Source organism: Armigeres subalbatus, chromosome 1, assembly GCF_024139115.2.
Source record: "Armigeres subalbatus isolate Guangzhou_Male chromosome 1, GZ_Asu_2, whole genome shotgun sequence".
NCBI classification, from domain to species: Eukaryota; Metazoa; Arthropoda; class Insecta; order Diptera; family Culicidae; genus Armigeres; species Armigeres subalbatus.
Genome location: NC_085139.1, coordinates 257,011,990 through 257,032,557, shown reverse-complemented (window position 1 = coordinate 257,032,557; position 20,568 = coordinate 257,011,990). Strand labels below are relative to the sequence as shown.

Below are 20,568 nucleotides of genomic sequence, written 5' to 3'. Positions count from 1 at the left end.
CAAATTACTTTTGGTCTAATGGTCTGTTCGGCCAAATAGTATATTCGATCAAACAACTTTCGGCCTAGTGGCATTCGGCCAAATGGCTTTCGGCCGAATGGGTTTCGGCCAAATGACCCATCCTCCATCGTTTACGCGAAAATCGGAAGACTGCGGAGGGCCGGGCACGTAGCCAGAGTGTCGGACAGTAATGGTTCTCGACAACGATCCGACGGGAACAATTAGGCGAGGTGCACAGTGGGCAAGGTGGGTCGATCAGGTGGAGGACGATTTGTGTACCCTCCGCAGACTGCGTGGTTGGCGAAGTGCAGCCAAAGACCGAGCTCAATGGAGAAGACTTTTATGTATTACACAGACCACTCCGGCCTCAGTTTGAAAATAAATAAATAAATAGTTATAAAAGCATACAACGTTTTGCGCTCAGTGTAGATCGTTAAAAGCTAAAAATGCGATGGATAAAGATTGCCAAATCTAGGAGTTGAAGTATGTTTCAAAACACATTTATATGCAACTAAGGAACACTTGAACCTGAGACCATTGACCAGATAAACTATCACACTTCTAATAACACCATTCTCTTTGATCGTTCTGGAAAAGTTGCTCAGCACGCTTTCACATCATTCTCCATTATTTACTTGATAAACCAACCTACAACATTCAAACCCGCTCCTAAGGAGTGCATAGTCGCGTTTCCGATCTGAAACCGGTCAAAACTAACATCTTCTTCCCTTCCTTCATACCTACATTGCATCTATATCTAACTCTGGTGGTCCCAGCAAATCGGGCTTCTTGGCTACCAGCAGGTACACTTCCATGTGGTCCTTCCCCTTCACATAAACCTTCCCCCGGGGCTCGAAATCGTACCGTTCGGACAGCGTCGGCACGCACGCGCTCCCCACCTGTATCCGACCGGGGACGCCAGTCGAGTCCATCCGTGAGGCCACATTCACCGCATCGCCCCAGATGTCGTAGTAAAGCTTGCTCGTACCAATCACACCCGCCGTCACGTCCCCAAAGTTGTACCCGACCCGCATGATCAGGTTGAACTCCAGTAGATCCCGGTTGAACGAATCCACAACCTGTTGCATCGCGATGGCAAAGTCCAGCAACGTGAACAAATGCACGTTGTCTTCCCCTCGGCTTCCCGGGTCTAACCCGGACGCCGCCATAAAGGTGCTTCCGATAGTCTTGATCTTCTCCACGCACCGGAACTCCGGTCTCGCCAGCAGCTCGTCAAAGTCTCCTATCAACTCGTTAAGTACTCGCAGATACTCCTTCCCTCCCAGATACGACTCGTCGTACATCTCGTTGAAGTTGACGATACTGGCGAAAATAATTCCTATGTTCTTATGGTTCTCCGAATACTTGGCCGTATTCTTCAGCTGCTCCGCCACATGCTTTGGAATGATGTTGTGCAGCAGCATATCCGCTTGATTCTTCATGCTCTGCACCCGAATCTTGTCCTGATTCGCCACTGCACTGCCATAGAAACTTAACCGATAGCTAATCTCAAACTCACGATTCAAGAACCACACCAATACGAGAAGCAGCAACAGATCCACGTAGATCTCTATCCGGTAGTCGTTGAACCAATCAAACTGCGCCTGCTGAAGTTCACGATCGCCTTCCTGTGTCCCATTGACGCGAACCACCGTCTCCTGCACTGCCACCCCCGATCCATTTCTCAACACCAACATATGCCCGATGGCAATCCCAACGAAAGCTACCGACGTCAACAGTGCCATACAGTTACGCATCCAGCAGTTCAGCTGCGTAAAATTACAAAAATGTATCACACAGATGAACATCAGGAAACCATAATGGAACTCAAAGATGTTGAACTTTCTTACATCCATCATGGCGAAGTTCGACAGAATCGATATAACCGGAAGAGACATTAGGATCGCTCCACACATGTGCCACGGATACCAGTTGGAGACAACTCGGAGGACGCTGTCGTAGCAACTCCGGGTGACGAATGGCCGCGATTGGCGGGCAAACTTGTGAACCCTTCGACAGACCTGTTTGGTACAGATAAACAAAGCAAACAGCTGCACGGTGCTGAATGCTATGAAAATGCAGACCCATATTTTGTACGAATCCAAATAAACCGACGGCGACAGCAGGAACAACGAGGTGGATGTGGCGATGTAAATGAGGAACGATACGAATATGTCAATGTAGGTGTTGTACTTGGGAGTGGCGAGTGTCGGAGGGCCTCCCTCCAGTTCCGATTCACTTCCCAAACGGTGAGCTTTCGAACGGAACTCATGCTCCATTTGACGAGATTTGAATTTAAGGGAAATCGGTAGGAGCGGCGGTTTCACCAAATAACTCCGCTGACTTCGTGCATTATCCCTAACGCAACGAATCAACTGCAGATCTGATTGTTTTCGTAGCTGTTGCAGACAAGCTGCCAATGGATCAGGGTGATGCTCTTTGATGACACAGCGAAGATCATTTAAGTTACCATTGATTTTGCAATCTCGGGCCGCATTAGCAGAAGACGCACTCACTGCTGCTACGACCGCTGAAAGACTAGACTGAGAACTGGTGAAGTAACCGCTGACTCGATGTGCTGAAAGAGCCGCACTTTGATTCATCAGCATGATCTGCTGCTGTATGCTCGATCGTCGGCTGTTCGATCGAATGCCGGAGTCCTTCCGGGAAGTTGCCGACGGACACAGGCTGGCGCCATCGCACAGTAACCTACCGCTAGGGCAAACCGAACTATGTCTACTATTCAACTCTACACTATGAGACGCGATCGTTGAGCTACGAGGTCTCCCACTAGGCGCTTCCGTTATCAGCGAAGCCTTCTCGCACTGGGATCGGTAGCTGCCAGTTCGGGCAAACGGTGAGACATCACTACGGCTTTGGGAAATGTACGACCTCACGTCGATGATGTCGTCAAACACGGAATTCTGACTAAGATTGGAATTATTGTCGCCGCAGGCGCCGACACTCATAGATTTCGAGCCCTCACGTTCCCGCGACCGTATACTCCCCTGGACCGGACAGCTACCAGACACTTCGAGTGTGTGGCAGCTCGGTCTCGGAGTGACGATCACTATCGGTAACTGCTGGTAGCCTACACCCCCACTACTCTGCTCTACTACACATGGCACTTCTTCGCTTTTCCTACTATTATCACAGTCTTTGTTGCTTACCATCTCCGCGGCTATAGTTACTATTGTTGCCACCTGACCATTGCTGCTGCCGTTAACGGCCGATGACGTTCCCGTAGAGTCCATCTTCTTCAGTAGCCGTCCCATCTTCCAACTCTTGAACTTGGATCCCTTCTCGTTAACAACCGATGCAACGACGCAGGACAAATCTTCGTCCGCATCGTCCGAATCGATCCCGTTTGGCATCGACTTGGTGCTGACGATGATCTTGGGCTTTTCTATGTCCCGACTCTTACCTTTGAGAAACCTGGTCATCTTCGAAAGCGATGCTATTCGTGGCCGAGGACTTGAAACCGGCGATGGATTCAGCGATGTTGAAACCGGACCGGCTGGCGATGCCGGCGGAACAGCGGGATGTATCGACGATAGATTTGTGGCACTTTGCGACAGACAACAGGCACCGGATTCGTGTCCATCGCTCAGGCTATGATTGTGGATGAAGGAGTGTCGGTGGTGGTTTCCATCCAGCGGAGAGGACGCCTGCATGTTGCAGCCATCCGCTGGTAGACCCAAACTCGACAGCCCATCCGTAATGGAACTGACGGGGTCCGGTTTCTTCCCAAGAACGAAGTATGTTCGATGACCTGTGGAAAAGATTGCAGGGATATTTAACGTGTTGAAGGTATAACTAATGGAAATTACCATCGACTTCTTCTCCTTCTTCAATGACGTAGGAATCACCAAGAAAACTGCAGGTTTCCTCCGAAACGTGAACCTGGTCCGGTCGGCCACTGGACTCCATTCTGGAAAAGTTTGATCAATACAAAGAAATCGTTGTATAAGCCATGAAACATAATGCTTCATCTGATATTTACTGCTAGCAATGATTAGGTTAAGAGATTCTTTGGAGTTGGAGATTTAAAAACCGGAGAAGCGGAGAAAACTGTGAACTGTACAATTTTTGAACAAAAACTTGAAGGTGATGATCACAGTTCCAAAACAAATTAATAGAATCTACTCAAATTAAAGCAAAAATAAAAGAATTTGACAAAAAAAAGTTTGGAGGAAGGGATCTTGATATTCAAGATACATAACTGAACTCTGAGGATATGAAAAGAATTACAAACAGAAACAAAAATCTGGAATTAGATTCCACCAGCGAGAATTTAAAAGGAGTCCCGAAGGTGATTGTACTTCTTCTTCTTCTTTGTTGGCATTACATCACTCACTGGGACTGAGCCGCCTCGCAGCTTAGTGTTCATTAAGCACTTCCACAGTTATTAACTGCGAGGTTTCTAAGCCAGGTTACCATTTTTGCATTCGTATATCATGAGGCTAGCACGATGATACTTTTATGCCCAGGGAAGTCGAGACAATTTCCAATCCGAAAATTGTCTAGACCGGCACCGGGAATCGAATCCAGCCACCCTCAGCATGGTCTTGCTTTGTAGCCGCGCATCTTACCGCACGGCTAGGGAGGGAAGGTGATTGTAACTGAAGAATATAATAAAAGAATACCGAAGCGAAATCCAACTTCATGAAAAGGATAGCAAACAAATCTAAACTGCAGTTTCTACAGAATCCGGGAAGAGATTCAAACATAATCCCGCAAAAGGTTCCGACCGTCCGAAAAAAAAGTCCGAAAAAGTATCCTTCCAAATCCCGAAAAGGATTCCGACGGCATTTCAACCGAATCCTGAGAGGGATTCCAACTGAATACCAAAAAGCATTTTGACAGTATGCTGAGAAAGATTCCGACAAAATCTTGAGGGGAATTCCGAAAGAATTTTGGAGAGGATTCCGAACGAACTTCGGATTGAATTCCAATCGATCCAGTAACGAGCGCGGTGTCATCATCATAAATAGATATAGCCCGCTGTCATCATTTAAAACAATAATAAAAAAAATTGCCCGGGACATCCTGGCTACGATATGGCTATGGAATCCGACCGAATTCCGAAGGGGATTCCGACCGAATCCCGAAGGGGATTCCGACAGAATCCCGAAGGGGATTCCGACAGAATCCCGAAGGGGATTCCGACAGAATCCCGAATGGGGATTCCGACAGAATCCCGAAGGGGATTCCGACAGAATCCCGAAGGGGATTCCGACAGAATCCCGAAGAAGATTCCAACAGAATCTTCAATGGGGATTTCAACAGAATCCTGAATATGGATTCCAACAGATTCCTGAATATGGACTCCGACAGAATCCCGAATGAGGATTCCGACAGAATTCGAATGGGGATTCCGACAGAAACCCGAATGGGGATTCCGACAGAATCCCGAATGGGGATTCCGACAGAATTTGAATGGGGATTCCGACAGAATTGAATGGGGATTCCGACAGAATCGAATGAGGATTCCGACAGAATCTGAATGGGATTCCGACAGAATCGAATGGGGATTCCGACAGCATCCCGAATGGGGATTCCGACAGCATCCCGAATGGGGATTCCTACAGAATCTCGAATGGGGATTCCGACAGAATCTCGAATGGGGATTCCGACAGAATCTCGAATGGGGATTCCGACAGAATCTCGAATGGGGATTCCGACAGAATCCCGAATGGGGATTCCGACAGAATCCCGAAAGGGGATTCCGACAGAATCCCGAATGGGGAGTCCGACAGAATCCGAATGGGGATTCCGACAGAATCCCGAATGGGGATTCCGACAGAATCCCGAATGGGGATTCCGACAGAATCCCGAATGGGGATTCCGACAGAATCCCGAATGGGGATTCCGACAGAATCCCGAATGGGGATTCCGACAGAATCTCGAATGGGGATTCCGACAGAATCCCGAATGGGGATTCCGACAGAATCCCGAATGGGGATTCCGACAGAATCTCGAATGGGGATTCCGACAGAATCCCGAATGGGGATTCCGACAGAATCTCGAATGGGGATTCCGACAGAATCCCGAATGGGGATTCCGACAGAATCCCGAATGGGGATTCCGACAGAATCCCGAATGGGGATTCCGACAGAATCCCGAAGGGGATTCCGACAGAATCCCGAAGGGGATTCCGACAGAATCCCGAATGGGGATTCCGACAGAATCCCGAATGGGGATTCCGACAGAATCCCGAATGGGGATTCCGACAGAATCCCGAATGGGGATTCCGACAGAATCCCGAAGGGGATTCCGACAGAATCCCGAAGGGGATTCCGACAGAATCCCGAAGGGGATTCCGACAGAATCCCGAAGGGGATTCCGACAGAATCCCGAAGGGGATTCCGACAGAATCCCGAAGGGGATTCCGACAGAATCCCGAAGGGGATTCCGACAGAATCCCGAAGGGGATTCCGACAGAATCCCGAAGGAGATTCCGACAGAATTCCGAAGGGGATTCCGACAGAATCCCGAAGGGGATTCCGACAGAATCCCGAAGGGGATTCTGACAGAATCGAAGGGATTCCGACAGAATCCCGAAGGAGTTCGACAGAATCGAAGGGGATTCCGACAGAATCGAAGGGGATTCCGACAGAATCCCGAAGGGATTCCGACAGAATCGAAGGGATTCCGACAGAATCCGAAGGGATTCCGACAGAATCGAAGGGATTCCGACAGAATCGAAGGGATTCCTGACAGAATCCTGAAGGGATTCCGACAGAATCCCGAAGGGGATTCCTAAAAGAATTCCGAATGGGATTTCGACAGAATCGAAGGATTCCGACAGAATCGAAGGGATTCCGACAGAATTCCCGAAGGGATTCTGACAGAATTTGAAGGGGATTCCGACAGAATTCGAAGGGGATTCCGACAGAATTGAAGGAGTTCCGACAGAATCGAAGGATTCTGACAGAATTGAAGGGATTCCGACAGAATCGAAGGGATTCCGACAGAATCCCGAAGGGATTCCGACAGAATCGAAGGATTCGACAGAATCGAAGGGATTCCGACAGAATCGAAGGATTCCGACAGAATCGAAGGGAGTTCCTGACAGAATCGAAGGGATTCCGACAGAATTGAAGGGATTCCGACAGAATCGAAGGGGATTCCGACAGAATCGAAGGGATTCCGACAGAATCCCGAAGGATTCCGACAGAGATCGAAGGGATTCCTGACAGAATCCTGAAGGATTCCTGACAGAATCCGAAGGGATTCCTGACAGAATCGAAGGATTCCGACAGAATCCCGAAGGATTCCGACAGAATCGAAGGATTCCGACAGAATCGAAGAGGATTCCGACAGAATTGAAGGGATTCCGACAGAATCCCGAAGGGATTCCGACAGAATCGACAAGGGATTCCGACAGAATCCTGACAAGGGATTCCGACAGAATCCGACAAGGGATTCCTGACAGAATCCGACAAGGGATTCCGACAGAATCCCGACAAGGATTCCGACAGAATCCGACAAGGGATTCCGACAGAATCGACAAGGGATTCCGACAGAATCCGACAAGGGATTCCGACAGAATCCGACAAGGGATTCCGACAGAATCCGACAAGGGATTCCGACAGAATCCGACAAGGGATTCCGACAGAATCCGACAGGGGATTCCGACAGAATCCCGAAGGGGATTCCGACAGAATCCCGACAGGGGATTCCGACAGAATCCCGACAGGGGATTCCGACAGAATCCCGACAGGGGATTCCGACAGAATCCCGACAGGGGATTCCGACAGAATCCCGACAGGGGATTCCGACAGAATCCCGACAGGGAATTCCGACAGAATTCCGACAAGGGATTCCGACAGAATCCCGACAAGGGATTCCGACAGAATCCCGACAAGGGATTCCGACAGAATCCCGACAAGGGATTCCGACAGAATCCCGACAAGGGATTCCGACAGAATCCCGACAAGGGATTCCGACAGAATCCCGACAAGGGATTCCGATAGAATCCTGAAATGGGATTCTGACAATGTCCTGAAATAGGATTCAAAAGAATTCTGAAAAGGGATTTTGACAGAATCCCAAAAATAAATTCTGACAGAATCCCGAAAAGGGATTCCTGCAGCATCCCGAAAAGGGATTTCGATATAATCATAAAAAGGGATTCCGACAGATTCCCGACAAAAGATACCGACGGAATCCCGAAACGGGGTTTGACAGAGTCTCGAAAAGGGATTCCCAAGGCATAAGCATTAGCATTTGCATTAGCATTAGCATTGTTACGATGTAATTCGTAGATTGGACACTAGTGATACTGATGTTTTACTTTTGAGATCCTTATCTAGAATGCTATTAGAAATCAAGAAGGGGAGTGGTCCTTGATTCCAGTCTTAAACAAAAATAACAAAAGCATGAGGATTACTACTCCTGGCCACGCCCATCTTCACCGTAACAAGGGAGAGGAAGGAAGTTTTGATGTAGTACTTACGTAACAAGAGGCCACCGACTTAGCGACACCCTCATAAGTACCACGGAGTTGGATAATGAGGAAGGTATTCGTTTGGTCAGGATTTGCCTGTAGCTGGCAATGTAACCGTGGTAGATCTTACCCCGTAACACAACACGTAAAGGTGTCTACCCAGCATTACGGGTAGAGAGTCTCGAGAAGGGATCCCCAAGGAATCCCAAAAAGGATTTCGACAGAATCATGGGAAGGGATTTCGATAGAATTTAGAAAGGGTTTCCGAAAGAATACCGAAGAGAATCCCGACAAAATTTAAGCGAAATACCACTTAAGTTTGAGTGGAAACTCATTGAAATTAAAGGAATATCACTGAGATATCATAACAAATATTTGTTCGTAATCTTCCTAGGATCCAGCGGAATTGTGTTATGCTATATAGCGAATCTTATTGTGGTTCGAGATGAGTCTAAAATTGAGCGGAATGAATTTCGAATTTCGAAGTAAAATTCCAGAAGAAATTCAAGCAGATTCTCATAGGAATTCGAGCGGAATCTCACTAACTTTCGATTCTACTCGAAACTTCGGTATTTTATCGAAATCACAGAGAACCGTAGGAGCGTAGATCAGAAACCAGATATTGGAATTAAAAACCCTGATTGATCCACCTAGCGGTGCTTGTGCCTTTCTCGTACATTATATACACTAAAAAATTTAGTGAGAATTTCTTAGCGTGTTTTGAGTATATAAATTGCATTTTGGCCATAACTTTTGATCCCATAGTCCGATCTGGCCAATTTTCAATAGGAAACAATGGGACAGGATTTCCAGTCTAATGCAACTTAAACAAATCGGATCAAGATAAGCGCCTAAAAGATGAGTGAGTTTTATTTTGCGCACATACATACACACACGCACACACATACACACAGACAGACATCATCTCAATTCGTCGAGCTGAGTCGATTGGTATATAACACTCCGGGTAACCGGACCTTCTATCACAAAATCGTCTTGGAAGTGAATATATAGCCTTTTCGTAACACCTCGATGTATGAGAAAGGCAAAAACTTTCAAACTTTCAAAAACAATTCAAAGATAAAAATATTCCATAAAAATATTGAAGAAGAATCTCACCAAGATTGGAATAGGATCAAGAAGAATTTTGATTTTAATCTTCATGTTGTTATCCGAGAGCTTTCCATAAAACAAATTAATGGAATATATTCTTAGAAACAGATTTAAAAATTTGATTCCTAATCAGAAAGTCTTGACAGGTCTCCTGCTCGATTGGCTGCTGTATTTTGACGGTTCGATTGGCGGCACCACATACCTATCCCCGTTTCTCTGATTCAGGCCTCTAAATAAAACTATGTTGCTCTTTGATTTCTGACTTCTGTCCCTCTTCGAGAATATGGAGTAAATTTCATAACAGGGATGAAATGAAAAAATAAATCACATTCATACAGTGCTGCCGAATATTCACAACCCTGCTTAGAACTAACTTAAATTTTTCTCCACTTACTTGTTCGCCAGTGTAACATCGTTGCTCCATACGTCGAATTTCACCCGCTTCGTTCCCACGATCCCACACAGCACTGTACCCGTATGAACGCCCACCCGCATCTTCACCCCTTCGTGCCTTTCCGCGTCAAACGTCCGTATCGACATAATCATTCCCAGTCCCATTTCCACACAACAGATCGCGTGATCCGGCCTCGGTTCCGGACACCCACTCACACAATAGTAACAATCCCCGAGCGTCGAAATCTTCTCGCACCCATTCATCAGACACAGATCGTCGAACCGCTCGAACAAGTCGTTCAATATCTCCACCAACTGTTCGGCCGTCTTCGTCGAGGACATCTTCGTGAATCCGACAATGTCCGCGAACAGTATGCTCACGTTATCCATGCTGTTCATGTGGAACGGCCTGAACAAGCTTTTTAGATCCGACGGCGTCGCCCTCCGCGGTGGACACTGCTCGAAACTCATCCCCTTAACCACGCTGCCGCTCTCCTTCAACAGCAAATCCGCCACCTTCGGAGGCATCATCGAGTGGATCATCTTCTCCTTCAGCTGCTTCTCCATCTCGAGCTGCCTCCGAACCAGCAGATTCTGTCCCACCTTCATGAACGTCCCCCGCATCCGGACCACGGTCATGATCAGAATGTGCACACCCAGCAGGTGGACGCATAACTGTATCAACATCCGGATTATCACTATTTTGTAAACGAATCCACTACTGCTGGTATTGGACCCGTCCGAGAACTCCACGCCCGCATCGTCCACATCCGGTTGTTGGACGTAGTGCGCCTGGTGGAAGAACGAAAGCACTTCAAAGCACACGGAATAGGCAGAAGCGATGCTGCAGCACAGCCACAGCGGGAGTGGAATGATGGTGTAGATGAGCATCACTATCTCGATGCAGATGGAGAAATGCCCCAACGGGCTGAGGGCGTCCTCGGTGAACATCAGCAGAAACAGCGAGAACATGCAGAGCAGGATGGCACAAGCGATCGAGATGAAGTTGGTGTAGGCCCGATAGATGTCGGTGTGGGTGAGCCACATGCCCACTAGGCCGAATATCAGGATTAGGCCGATCGATCCCGTCAGTAGGTGATAGTGAGTAGGCCCTCCATCGAACAGGAAGTACAGCAACCAAACCAGCGAGCAGAGGAGAATGTAGAATAGGGCGAATCTGGAAAAAGGAATACTTTCTTGATAACCATTCATTGGACTCGAACAAGCAGCGTACCTGAATTTGAGTCTAATCTGGGGGAACACACTGGATTGGAACTGACCCTCCAGGACGGGTGAGTCGAACCGTGGATCGAACCAGGAGCGCGGGGCAGCCCGCTCGAATGCCACCGGAAGCATCACGCTGCAGCACGAGTGGCGCCGTCCGGTTTGGGTTAGATAACTCTGGATGTAGGGCGCCAGTGAGATTTGGATGTCTTCGACGGAACCTTTGTAGCTGTCGGTGAGCACCGGGGGCATCGTCGTCATTGACGTCGACCGCCGGTGATTGGACGTGGACTGGAATGAGAAAATAGGAAATAGAAAGGCATTGTCAATATGGTTGAAACATATGTAGTACGACTTCATGGCATTTCGTATACTCGGGTGATATAAAAGAGTTATCAAACAAGTCGAATGGTCTGCTCAATAAAACAATCTTTCTGTATCGTTCCTATCAAATGCAGTGATCAGCCAATGATAATTGAAATCTCTACGAAGAACGAGACTAGCATTAGCATCAGGTAATTCGATTGGCACAAATTCGTAGGTGGTGCAGGCCTAAACTATTGTATGAGAGTAATATCAATTCTATTGTTACCACAGAAAATGATTTGCGGCTAATTGGCCCTCTAAAATGTAAGCAAGGCATACTCCAAAACTAGAGTATTTCCCAGAGCACATCCTTGTGAATTCTGAGGAAGCAACGGGATGGATAGTTGAACACCTACTTATGGAAGATTCAGAGAACTCTACGACCTCTCTTAGATGTCACGGGAGGATTTGGAATTGTAAGTATGAAAGGTTTAGCAGTAGCAAAAAATTTTTAGAACGTGATAGAAAATATTTAACAAATTTATTTCCGTCCATCGTCATAGGGGCTAAAACCAACGAAAGAAACGTACATTTGCTACAACTCCACTATAGCAGAACGTTTCTCCTGAGTTTACGATTTGGTATGCATGAGTTTTACAAAAAAGCGTGTCTTTTATTGGTTTTCGAGACTATGACGAACAGACGAAAATACCTGCCGTGTCCCTATTGAGGTACAAAGTAGGAAAAGGACGGACGATCCAGGGTATGTACCCATGACCTTCATCTTACAAAGCAGAAGCGGTCACTTCCTAAATATAATCTAAGAATTATTAATAATGTATGAAGAACTTTAACTGAGGTGATCAATAATTTCTGAGACGAAGAGAGATATGCTTTACAAGTAATAAGTGCACAATATCCGTCGAAAGGGCAATCTAACAAATTCGCAACAAGATTTGAACAGAGTCCCATTGTAACTAGATAAAATGAATGAAAATTCAGATAGAAAATAATTTGAAAAGCGATCCTCAAAGGAATCGAACAAAATTCAGGAGTTCCGGCGATGGGTTCAAACGGTATCCAGGAGGGTATTCAAACAGGATTCCGAAGAGCATTTGAACAGATACCCGGAAGGCAATCCAACATAAATCCGGAAGGGATTCCAGCAGTATTCCCAAAGGTGATCGAATAGAATTCTGAAAGGCAGAGATTCGGGCAGAACACAAACCGAAATGGATTCGAACAGCAAACCAAATGACATCAAACAAATTCTTAAGGGTATTTGAACGGAATCTCGGAAGAAAAAAAAACACCAAACCATAAAAAAAAACAAATACCTTTATGAGGTGAACCGGTCAAGGGCCGAAAACCTCATTAATAAAGACAATAAAAAAAGAAAAAATACCATCCTGAAGAAGATTTGAACAAAATCCTGAGAATGATTTAAATTGATCCCGAAAGAAGTTAGAAGAAAATCCCGACGATAAATTTAAACAAAATCACAGAGAACAGACGTTCATCTTCATTCGCGTGCTTGTGTAAAAGTTGTGCGGTGCTAGTGTGCCGATAAATATGGTTAAAATTTGCCGTGTTTTACTTTTTAGCGCTAGTGTTCATTCCGAATTGCTCCTAGGCTCGCTCCTAGGTGGAAGCACTACATTGTTTATGTAGTGTATGCCAACGCCATCACTTTTTTTTTTTAATCTTTCGTTTATTTGGAAGGCTCATTTGCCGTGAAGAACGCCATCACTTAGTGAGATTGAGTTTTTATGTCGGGCAGCCTGCGTTGGCGGCGCTGAGGTGCGATTTAAATCTTTACACACGTTTTTACCGAAATTTTGTTCGAGCATCCATGTCTGTTCTCTGTGACAAAATCCCGAAAAGAATTTAAACAAAATTCGAAAAAAAAATCGAAAGAATTCGACGCAAATCTCTAAAGAGATTTAAACAAAATCCAGAGCCACCTAGTGATGATGATTCCACGATGAACGTCAAAGGTCAAAAGGTCGAATGTGTATCATAACGCCGAAGGTCAAAACATCGAAGGACAAAAGGCCGAAGGACAAAAGGTCGGAAGGACAAAAAGACAAGGAACGAGTAGTGAAAAGAGAGGCGTAAGAAAAGAATAATGAGCATAGGTAAATGAGAAGTGAAAAGTGAGAAGTGAGAATTGATAAGTGAGAAATGAGAAGTGAGAAGTGAGAAGTGAGAAGTGAATAGTGAGTAGTGAGTGAGAAGTGAGAAGTGCGTAGTGAGAAGTGAAAAGTAAAAAGGAAGAAGTAAGAAGTGGAAAGTGACAAGTGAGAAATGTGATATAAGGAGAGATAAAAATGAGAAGTGAAAAGGTAGAAAGAAGGAGGGAGGAAAAATATACGGCAAGAAAAAAAAGAAGAATAAAAAAGAACAGAAGAAGAAAAAAGAACAAAAAAGAAAGAAAGAAGAAGGAAGATGGAAGAAGGAAAAAATAAGGACGAAGGAAGAAAGAAGGAGGAAAGAAGACACAAGGATGCAAAAAAAGACAGAAGCAAGTAACAGGGAATGGAAAAATAGAAAAGAAATAAGGAACAAAGAGGAAAGAAATAAGGAAGAAAGAATTAAGAAAAAAGGAAAAAAGAAGAATGGAAGAAGGAAGAATGAAGAAAGGAAGAAGAAAGGAAGAAAATAAGAAGGAAAAAAGAAGAGATAAAGAAGGATGAGAGAAGAGAAAAGGAGAAAAAAAGAAGGATGAAAGAAGAAAAAAGGAAGAGAGAAGTAAAAAATAATTAATAAATGAAGAAGGGAAAAAGAAGGAAGAAATAAAAAACAAGCAGAAAGAAAGGAAACAAGAAGGAATAAAAAATGAAGAGAGAAAGAATGAAGAAAGAGAGAAGAAAGAAAGAAGAAAGAAGGAAGGAAAGAGGAACAAATAAGGAAAAAAGAGGAAAGAAGGAAAAACGGAGGAAGAAAAAATGAAGAAAGACAGAAAAAAAGAAATAAATAAGAAAGAAGGTAGAAAAAAAAGAACCAACAAAAAAGGCGGAAGAAAGGAAGAAGAAAAAAAGAATGAAGAAAGAAGTTAGAAGGAAAGTAGAAGAAGAAGGAAGACACAATGAAACACAAAAAGAAGGTAGACAGAGGAAGCAAATAACAGGAAAGAACGAAAGAAAGATGGGAGAAAGAAGGAAAAATAGAAGAAAGGAAGAAGAAAGAAGAAAGAGAGACGGAAGAAAGAAAGGAGGGAAAAAGAGTGAAGAAAGAATGAAGAAAGAAGGAAGAAAAACTGTTTCCTGAAAAAATGGCAAAGAAAGAAAGAAAGGAGGAAGAAATAAAAAAGAGAGAAGAAAAAAGATATAAATGAGGAAAAAAAGGGAAAAAAAAGAAAGAAGGAAAAAAGGTGGAAGAATGAAGAAAGACAGACAAAAAGAAAATAGAAATAAGAAAGGGAGAATGTGAAAAGAAGCAAAAAAGAAGTAAAAACCCAGATCAATCCACCTAGCGTCAATCCACCTATTACCTGAATAAGCTAGTTTTCTAGCTGAAAAATACTATTCTTGGTTGAATAAGCGCTCTATTAGCTTCCAATGTCTGTTGGGTATGGAAGGAAGAAAGAAGTAAGAAAGAAGGAAAAAGAATGGAAGGAAAGAAGCATATAAAGTTGGAAGGAAGAAGGAAGAAGGAAAAAGAAACAAGAAAGAAAATAGAGGGTAAAAGAAAGACAAAATAATAAAGAAGAAAAAAAAAGGTCTTTCTTCATTTCGACCTTTTGACGCAGTGTTTTTGTTTCGACCTTTTGTCCCTTCGACCTTTTGACCCTTCGACCTTTTGTCCTTTCGACCTTTTGACCTTGGACCTTTGTCCTTCGACCTTTTGACCTTCGACCTTTTGTCCTACAACCGTATATAAGGTTCATTGTGCCGGACACAAGTTTGTGATCGTAATATAGACAAATATTTGGAATAATTCTTCTTACTCATAGACTTCCAAAATTAATTCCAAGGTCAGTGCAAATTTGGACATGTTAAAAATTGGGTCGGTATTTTGCACATATTTATTTATGGAATAAAATCAATCAGAAGCCTAAATGCGTTAATTTTTTTTGTAGATTATAAACCAAAAATAGTGAAAGTATTAAAAACATGTAGTTCCAAAATCTAAATAAAAATATTGATAATGTACCTTATACTATTTTGAGAGTCTATTCAGATTAAAAGTTTTATTGTTTGATAAGAAGTATCTTGTTGTCAAAGTTCACAAATCTTGTTGTAGTTGACTATTATGTCAAGTTATGAAGCTCGTAATCTGAACAAACTTTAAGCTTTATTATTATTTCAATCACGTTTTAGAAAACGAAGAATGTTTTAACGTATGGATAAGGAAATGGGACAAACTATATCCTATTCAAGTTTTCATTTTGATCTTCTCTACCACTGAATAATAGTAAAACAGTAGAAAATTGTATCACTTGATAACTTTCCCCTAAGACTACAGATGCTTATTTTTGTTGGACTCGTTTGATGACAATTTGAAATGCGGATAAATTAGCTCTATTTATGGTTGCATATGAGAAGCTAGTGGTAGATAGAAGTAGGTATTAGCCCCAAACTAACCTGGTGACTAGATATTTTTAACTGCACTGGTTAAAGCAGAATTCGTCATCATCTTACTCACACTCTAATTTGTTTCTAAAAAGTCGACTAAGAATCGTTTACACTGATTTATGCCAATTAGTCCTAAAAGGTATATATAAAGGTATACAAGGTATATAAATTTCATCATATCTTTACCGAAATGAGGCCTTTTGTAAATTTGCATTGGCTGATTATTATAATTGCAGAGAACAATCAATAAATGATAAAAAAAACAGAGATCTACACTCTCAATATCAATCAATTTACCTTTTGAATAATATTTCAAGGTTTGAACTACATCCAAAAAAATATGTTTGAAAAAGAGTTATGGATAATATTATTTGAAAATTGCAAGATTTACAAACGCAATTGGAAAAGGCGCACTCAATTTCCTACGAAAAGGCGCACAAAATTGCTATGCCACTCTTTTTTGGAACATTCATCTGCTTAGGGAGCGTGACATGAGACAATTTTCAATCTGTATTTGTCGATAATTTTTGATAATCTGTTAAGCTTTGTCGCGAAACCACATTTTTGGAATATTCATAGAATATTGTCTACTCAGATGCATATTTGATCGTGCTAGAAAAAAGAGTGAGTTTTTAAAACACAGTTTGAGTTTACAAAATAATATTTAGGCTATAACTATTAAGATCTCTCAGGCTCTTACTTCCCAGAAAACAATGAAATATAAATCTTCGTCAACTTTAACTTTTTAAGAGTAAATTAGCGAGGGATAAGTGCCCTTATAATGAGATAGTTTTTGTAAAGCATTTTGCGAATAAAACAAAATGTTTTGGCCGCATATTCCGATCTCATAGTTCGTTCTGACCCATTTTCAATGATAAATAATAAATAGGACTCCCTGTTACAGACAACTTGTTGAGAATAAATCAGAAAAAATTGCATAAAAAACTTTGTTAAAAATGAGTGAGACTTTTTTTAAGCTGTATTGTATAAAAAATATGTATTTTGATCATCATAACCGATCCAACCGATTTTCAATAAAAAACCCAGAATAATCCACCTAAAGGTGATGATGTCTTTCTCGTGTATTGTAAAACAAAAACATACTTAATAGTAACAAGAAAAGCACATGATAGAGGTCAAAATTGCACTTTGAGGAAATAGATTCAGTTATTTCCATCAATTCACATTTAATTGCGTTTATTTAAATGCATTGCAGTAGTTGTTGAAAAAAATTCCCGAAGGGGATTTTCCCAAAATCCCGAAGGGAATTTTCCCAAAATCCCGAAGGGAATTTTCCCAAAATCCCGGAGGGGATTTTCCCAAAAATGAAGGGATTTTCCCAAAATTGAAGGAGATTTTACCAAAATCCCGCAAGGGGATTTTACCAAAATCCCGCAAGGGGATTTTACCAAAATCCCGGAAGGGGATTTTACCAAAATCGGAGGATTTTCCCAAAATCGGAGGATTTTCCCAAAATCCCGGAGGATTTTCCCAAAATCGGAGGATTTTCCCAAATCCCGGAGGGGATTTTACCAAAATCCCGGAGGATTTTCCCAAAATCGGAGGATTTTCCCAAAATCGGAGGATTTTACCAAAATCCCGGAGGGGATTTTACCAAAATCCCGGAGGGGATTTTACCAAAATCCCGGAGGGGATTTTACCAAAATCCCGGAGGGGATTTTACCAAAATCCCGGAGGGGATTTTACCAAAATCCCGGAGGGGATTTTACCAAAATCCCGGAGGGGATTTTACCAAAATCCCGGAGGGGATTTTACCAAAATCCCGGAGGGGATTTTACCAAAAATGGGAGGATTTTCCCAAAATCGGAGGATTTTCCCAAAATCGGAGGATTTCCCAAAATCCCGGAGGATTTTCCCAAAATCGGAGGATTTTCCCAAAATCCCGGAGGATTTCCCAAAATCGGAGGATTTTCCCAAAATCTCGGAGGATTTTCCCAAAATCCCGGAGGATTTTCCCAAAATCGGAGGATTTTCCCAAAAATCGGAGGATTTTCCCAAAATCGGAGGATTTTCCCAAAATCCCGGAGGATTTTCCCCAAAATCGGAGGATTTTACCAGAATCCCGGAGGGGATTTTACCAAAATCCCGGAGGGGATTTCACCAAAATCCCGGAGGGGATTTTACCAAAATCCCGGAGGGGATTTCACCAAAATCCCGGAGGATTTTCCCAAATCCCGGAGGGATTTTCCCAAATCCCGGAGGGATTTTCCCAAAATCCCGGAGGATTTTCCCAAAATCGGAGGGATTTTCCCAAAATCCCGGAGGGGATTTTCCCAAAATCCCGGAGGGGATTTTCCCAAAATCGGAGGATTTTCCCAAAATGGAGGATTTTCCCAAAATCCCGGAGGATTTCCCAAAATCGGAGGATTTTCCCAAAATCCCGGAGGATTTTCCCCAAAATCGGAGGATTTTCCCAAAATCCCGGAGGATTTTCCCAAAATCGGAGGGATTTTCCCAAAATCTGGAGGGATTTTCCCAAAATCCCGGAGGATTTTCCCAAAATCGGAGGATTTTCCCAAAATCCCGGAGGATTTTCCCAAAATCGGAGGATTTTCCCAAAATCCCGGAGGGGATTTTCCCAAAATCCCGGAGGGGATTTTCCCAAAATCCCGGAGGGGATTTTCCCAAAATCCCGGAGGGGATTTTCCCAAAATCCCGGAGGGGATTTTCCCAAAATCCCGGAGGGGATTTTCCCAAAATCCCGGAGGGGATTTTCCCAAAATCCCGGAGGGGATTTTCCCAAAATCCCGGAGGGGATTTTCCCAAAATCTTTCCCAGAATCCCGAAGGGGATTTTCCCAAAATCCTGGAGAGGGATTTTCCCAAAATCCCGAAGGGGATTTTCCCAAAATCCCGAAGGGGAAGGGGATTTTCCCAAAAAGGGATTTTCCCAAAATCCCGAAGGGGATTTTCCCAAAATCCCGAAGGGGATTTTCCCAAAATACCGAAGGGGATTTTCCCAAAATCCCGAAGGGGATTTTCCCAAAATCATGAAGGGGATTTTCCCAAAATCCCGAAGGGGATTTTCCCAAAATCCCGAAGGGGATTTTCCCAAAATCCCGAAGGGGATTTTCCCAAAATCCCGAAGGGGATTTTCCCAAAATCATGAAGGGATTTTCCCAAAATGAAGGATTTTCCAAAATCGAAGGGATTTTCCCAAAATCCCGAAGGGATTTTCCCAAAATGAAGGATTTTCCCAAAATGAAGGATTTTCCAAAATCGAAGGGATTTTCCCAAAATCCTGAAGGGATTTTCCCAAAAAGGGATTTTCCCAAAATCCCGAAGGGGATTTTCCCAAAATCCCGAAGGGGATTTTCCCAAAATCCCGAAGGGGATTTTCCCAAAATCCCGAAGGGGATTTTCCCAAAATCCCGAAGGGGATTTTCCCAAAATCCCGAAGGGGATTTTCCCAAAATCCCGAAGGGGATTTTCCCAAAATCCCGAAGGGGATTTTCCCAAAATCCCGAAGGGGATTTTCCCAAAATCCCGAAGGGGATTTTCCCAAAATCCCGAAGGGGATTTTCCCAAAATCCCGAAGGGGATTTTCCCAAAATCCCGAAGGGGATTTTCCCAAAAAGGGATTTTCCCAAAATCCCGAAGGGGATTTTCCCAAAATCCCGAAGGGGATTTTCCCAAAATCCCGAAGGGGATTTTCCCAAAATCCCGAAGGGGATTTTCCCAAAATCCCGAAGGGGATTTTCCCAAAATCCCGAAGGGGATTTTCCCAAAATCCCGAAGGGGATTTTCCCAAAATCCCGAAGGGGATTTTCCCAAAATCCCGAAGGGGATTTTCCCAAAATCCCGAAGGGGATTTTCCCAAAATCCCGAAGGGGATTTTCCCAAAATCCCGAAGGGGATTTTCCCAAAATCCCGAAGGGGATTTTCCCAAAATCCCGAAAGGGAATTTTCTCAAAATCCCGAAGGGGATTTTCCCAAAACCATGGAAGGGTATTTGACCATAATCCTGGAAGGGTATTTGATTAAAATCCTGGAAGGGGATTTGACCAAAAACCTGGAGGGGGATTTGACCCAGAGCATTAGTGATAAATAGATTTATTCATGATTAATGAACAATGGATTATTTAATCATTGTTCATTAATCATAATCATACAAGAAATACGATTCAATCAAAAATCACTAATCGTTAATCATAGATTAATGATATTCATGATTGTTTTGAGTTTATTCACTAACCATCCATTCTAATCATTGCCTACATCGCTTTTATCCATTAATTTTTAATCATAATCATACAATTTTTATACCTTTTAATAACACAATCTGGTAGAAAGGTTACTTGATTATTGATAGTGATCAATTAAATTTGATTATTCATTTCAATCAAAGTTAATTGCCTATTTCCGGGGATTAAACCACCCGACTTGGACGTTAATTTACAATGTTATGGAAACTCATATGTGAATATGTACGTTATGTGGAAGATATTGATTTGAAAAATGTATTGGAGGTAACCACTTTCCC

General features: G+C 43.3%; 1 protein-coding gene across 5 annotated transcripts in view; it reads right to left on the bottom strand.

The window, feature by feature from the left end:
* Window positions 1-610: 610 nt before the first annotated feature.
* Window positions 611-20,568, bottom strand: part of LOC134206900 (adenylate cyclase type 9) — a 149,887-nt gene continuing 129,929 nt past the window's right edge. For 4 of the 5 annotated variants that reach the window (XM_062682643.1, XM_062682644.1, XM_062682645.1 and 1 more), the window contains 4 exons: window positions 11,193-11,473; window positions 9,960-11,135; window positions 3,831-3,931; window positions 611-3,772 (listed from right to left, as the gene is read on the bottom strand). In XM_062682643.1, coding sequence (XP_062538627.1) covers window positions 741-3,772; window positions 3,831-3,931; window positions 9,960-11,135; window positions 11,193-11,473 — 4,590 coding nt within the window. In that variant the 3' untranslated portion in view covers window positions 611-740. The remainder of the gene's footprint in view (window positions 3,773-3,830; window positions 3,932-9,959; window positions 11,136-11,192; window positions 11,474-20,568) is intronic. The other variant, XM_062682647.1, reaches the window with a different exon arrangement.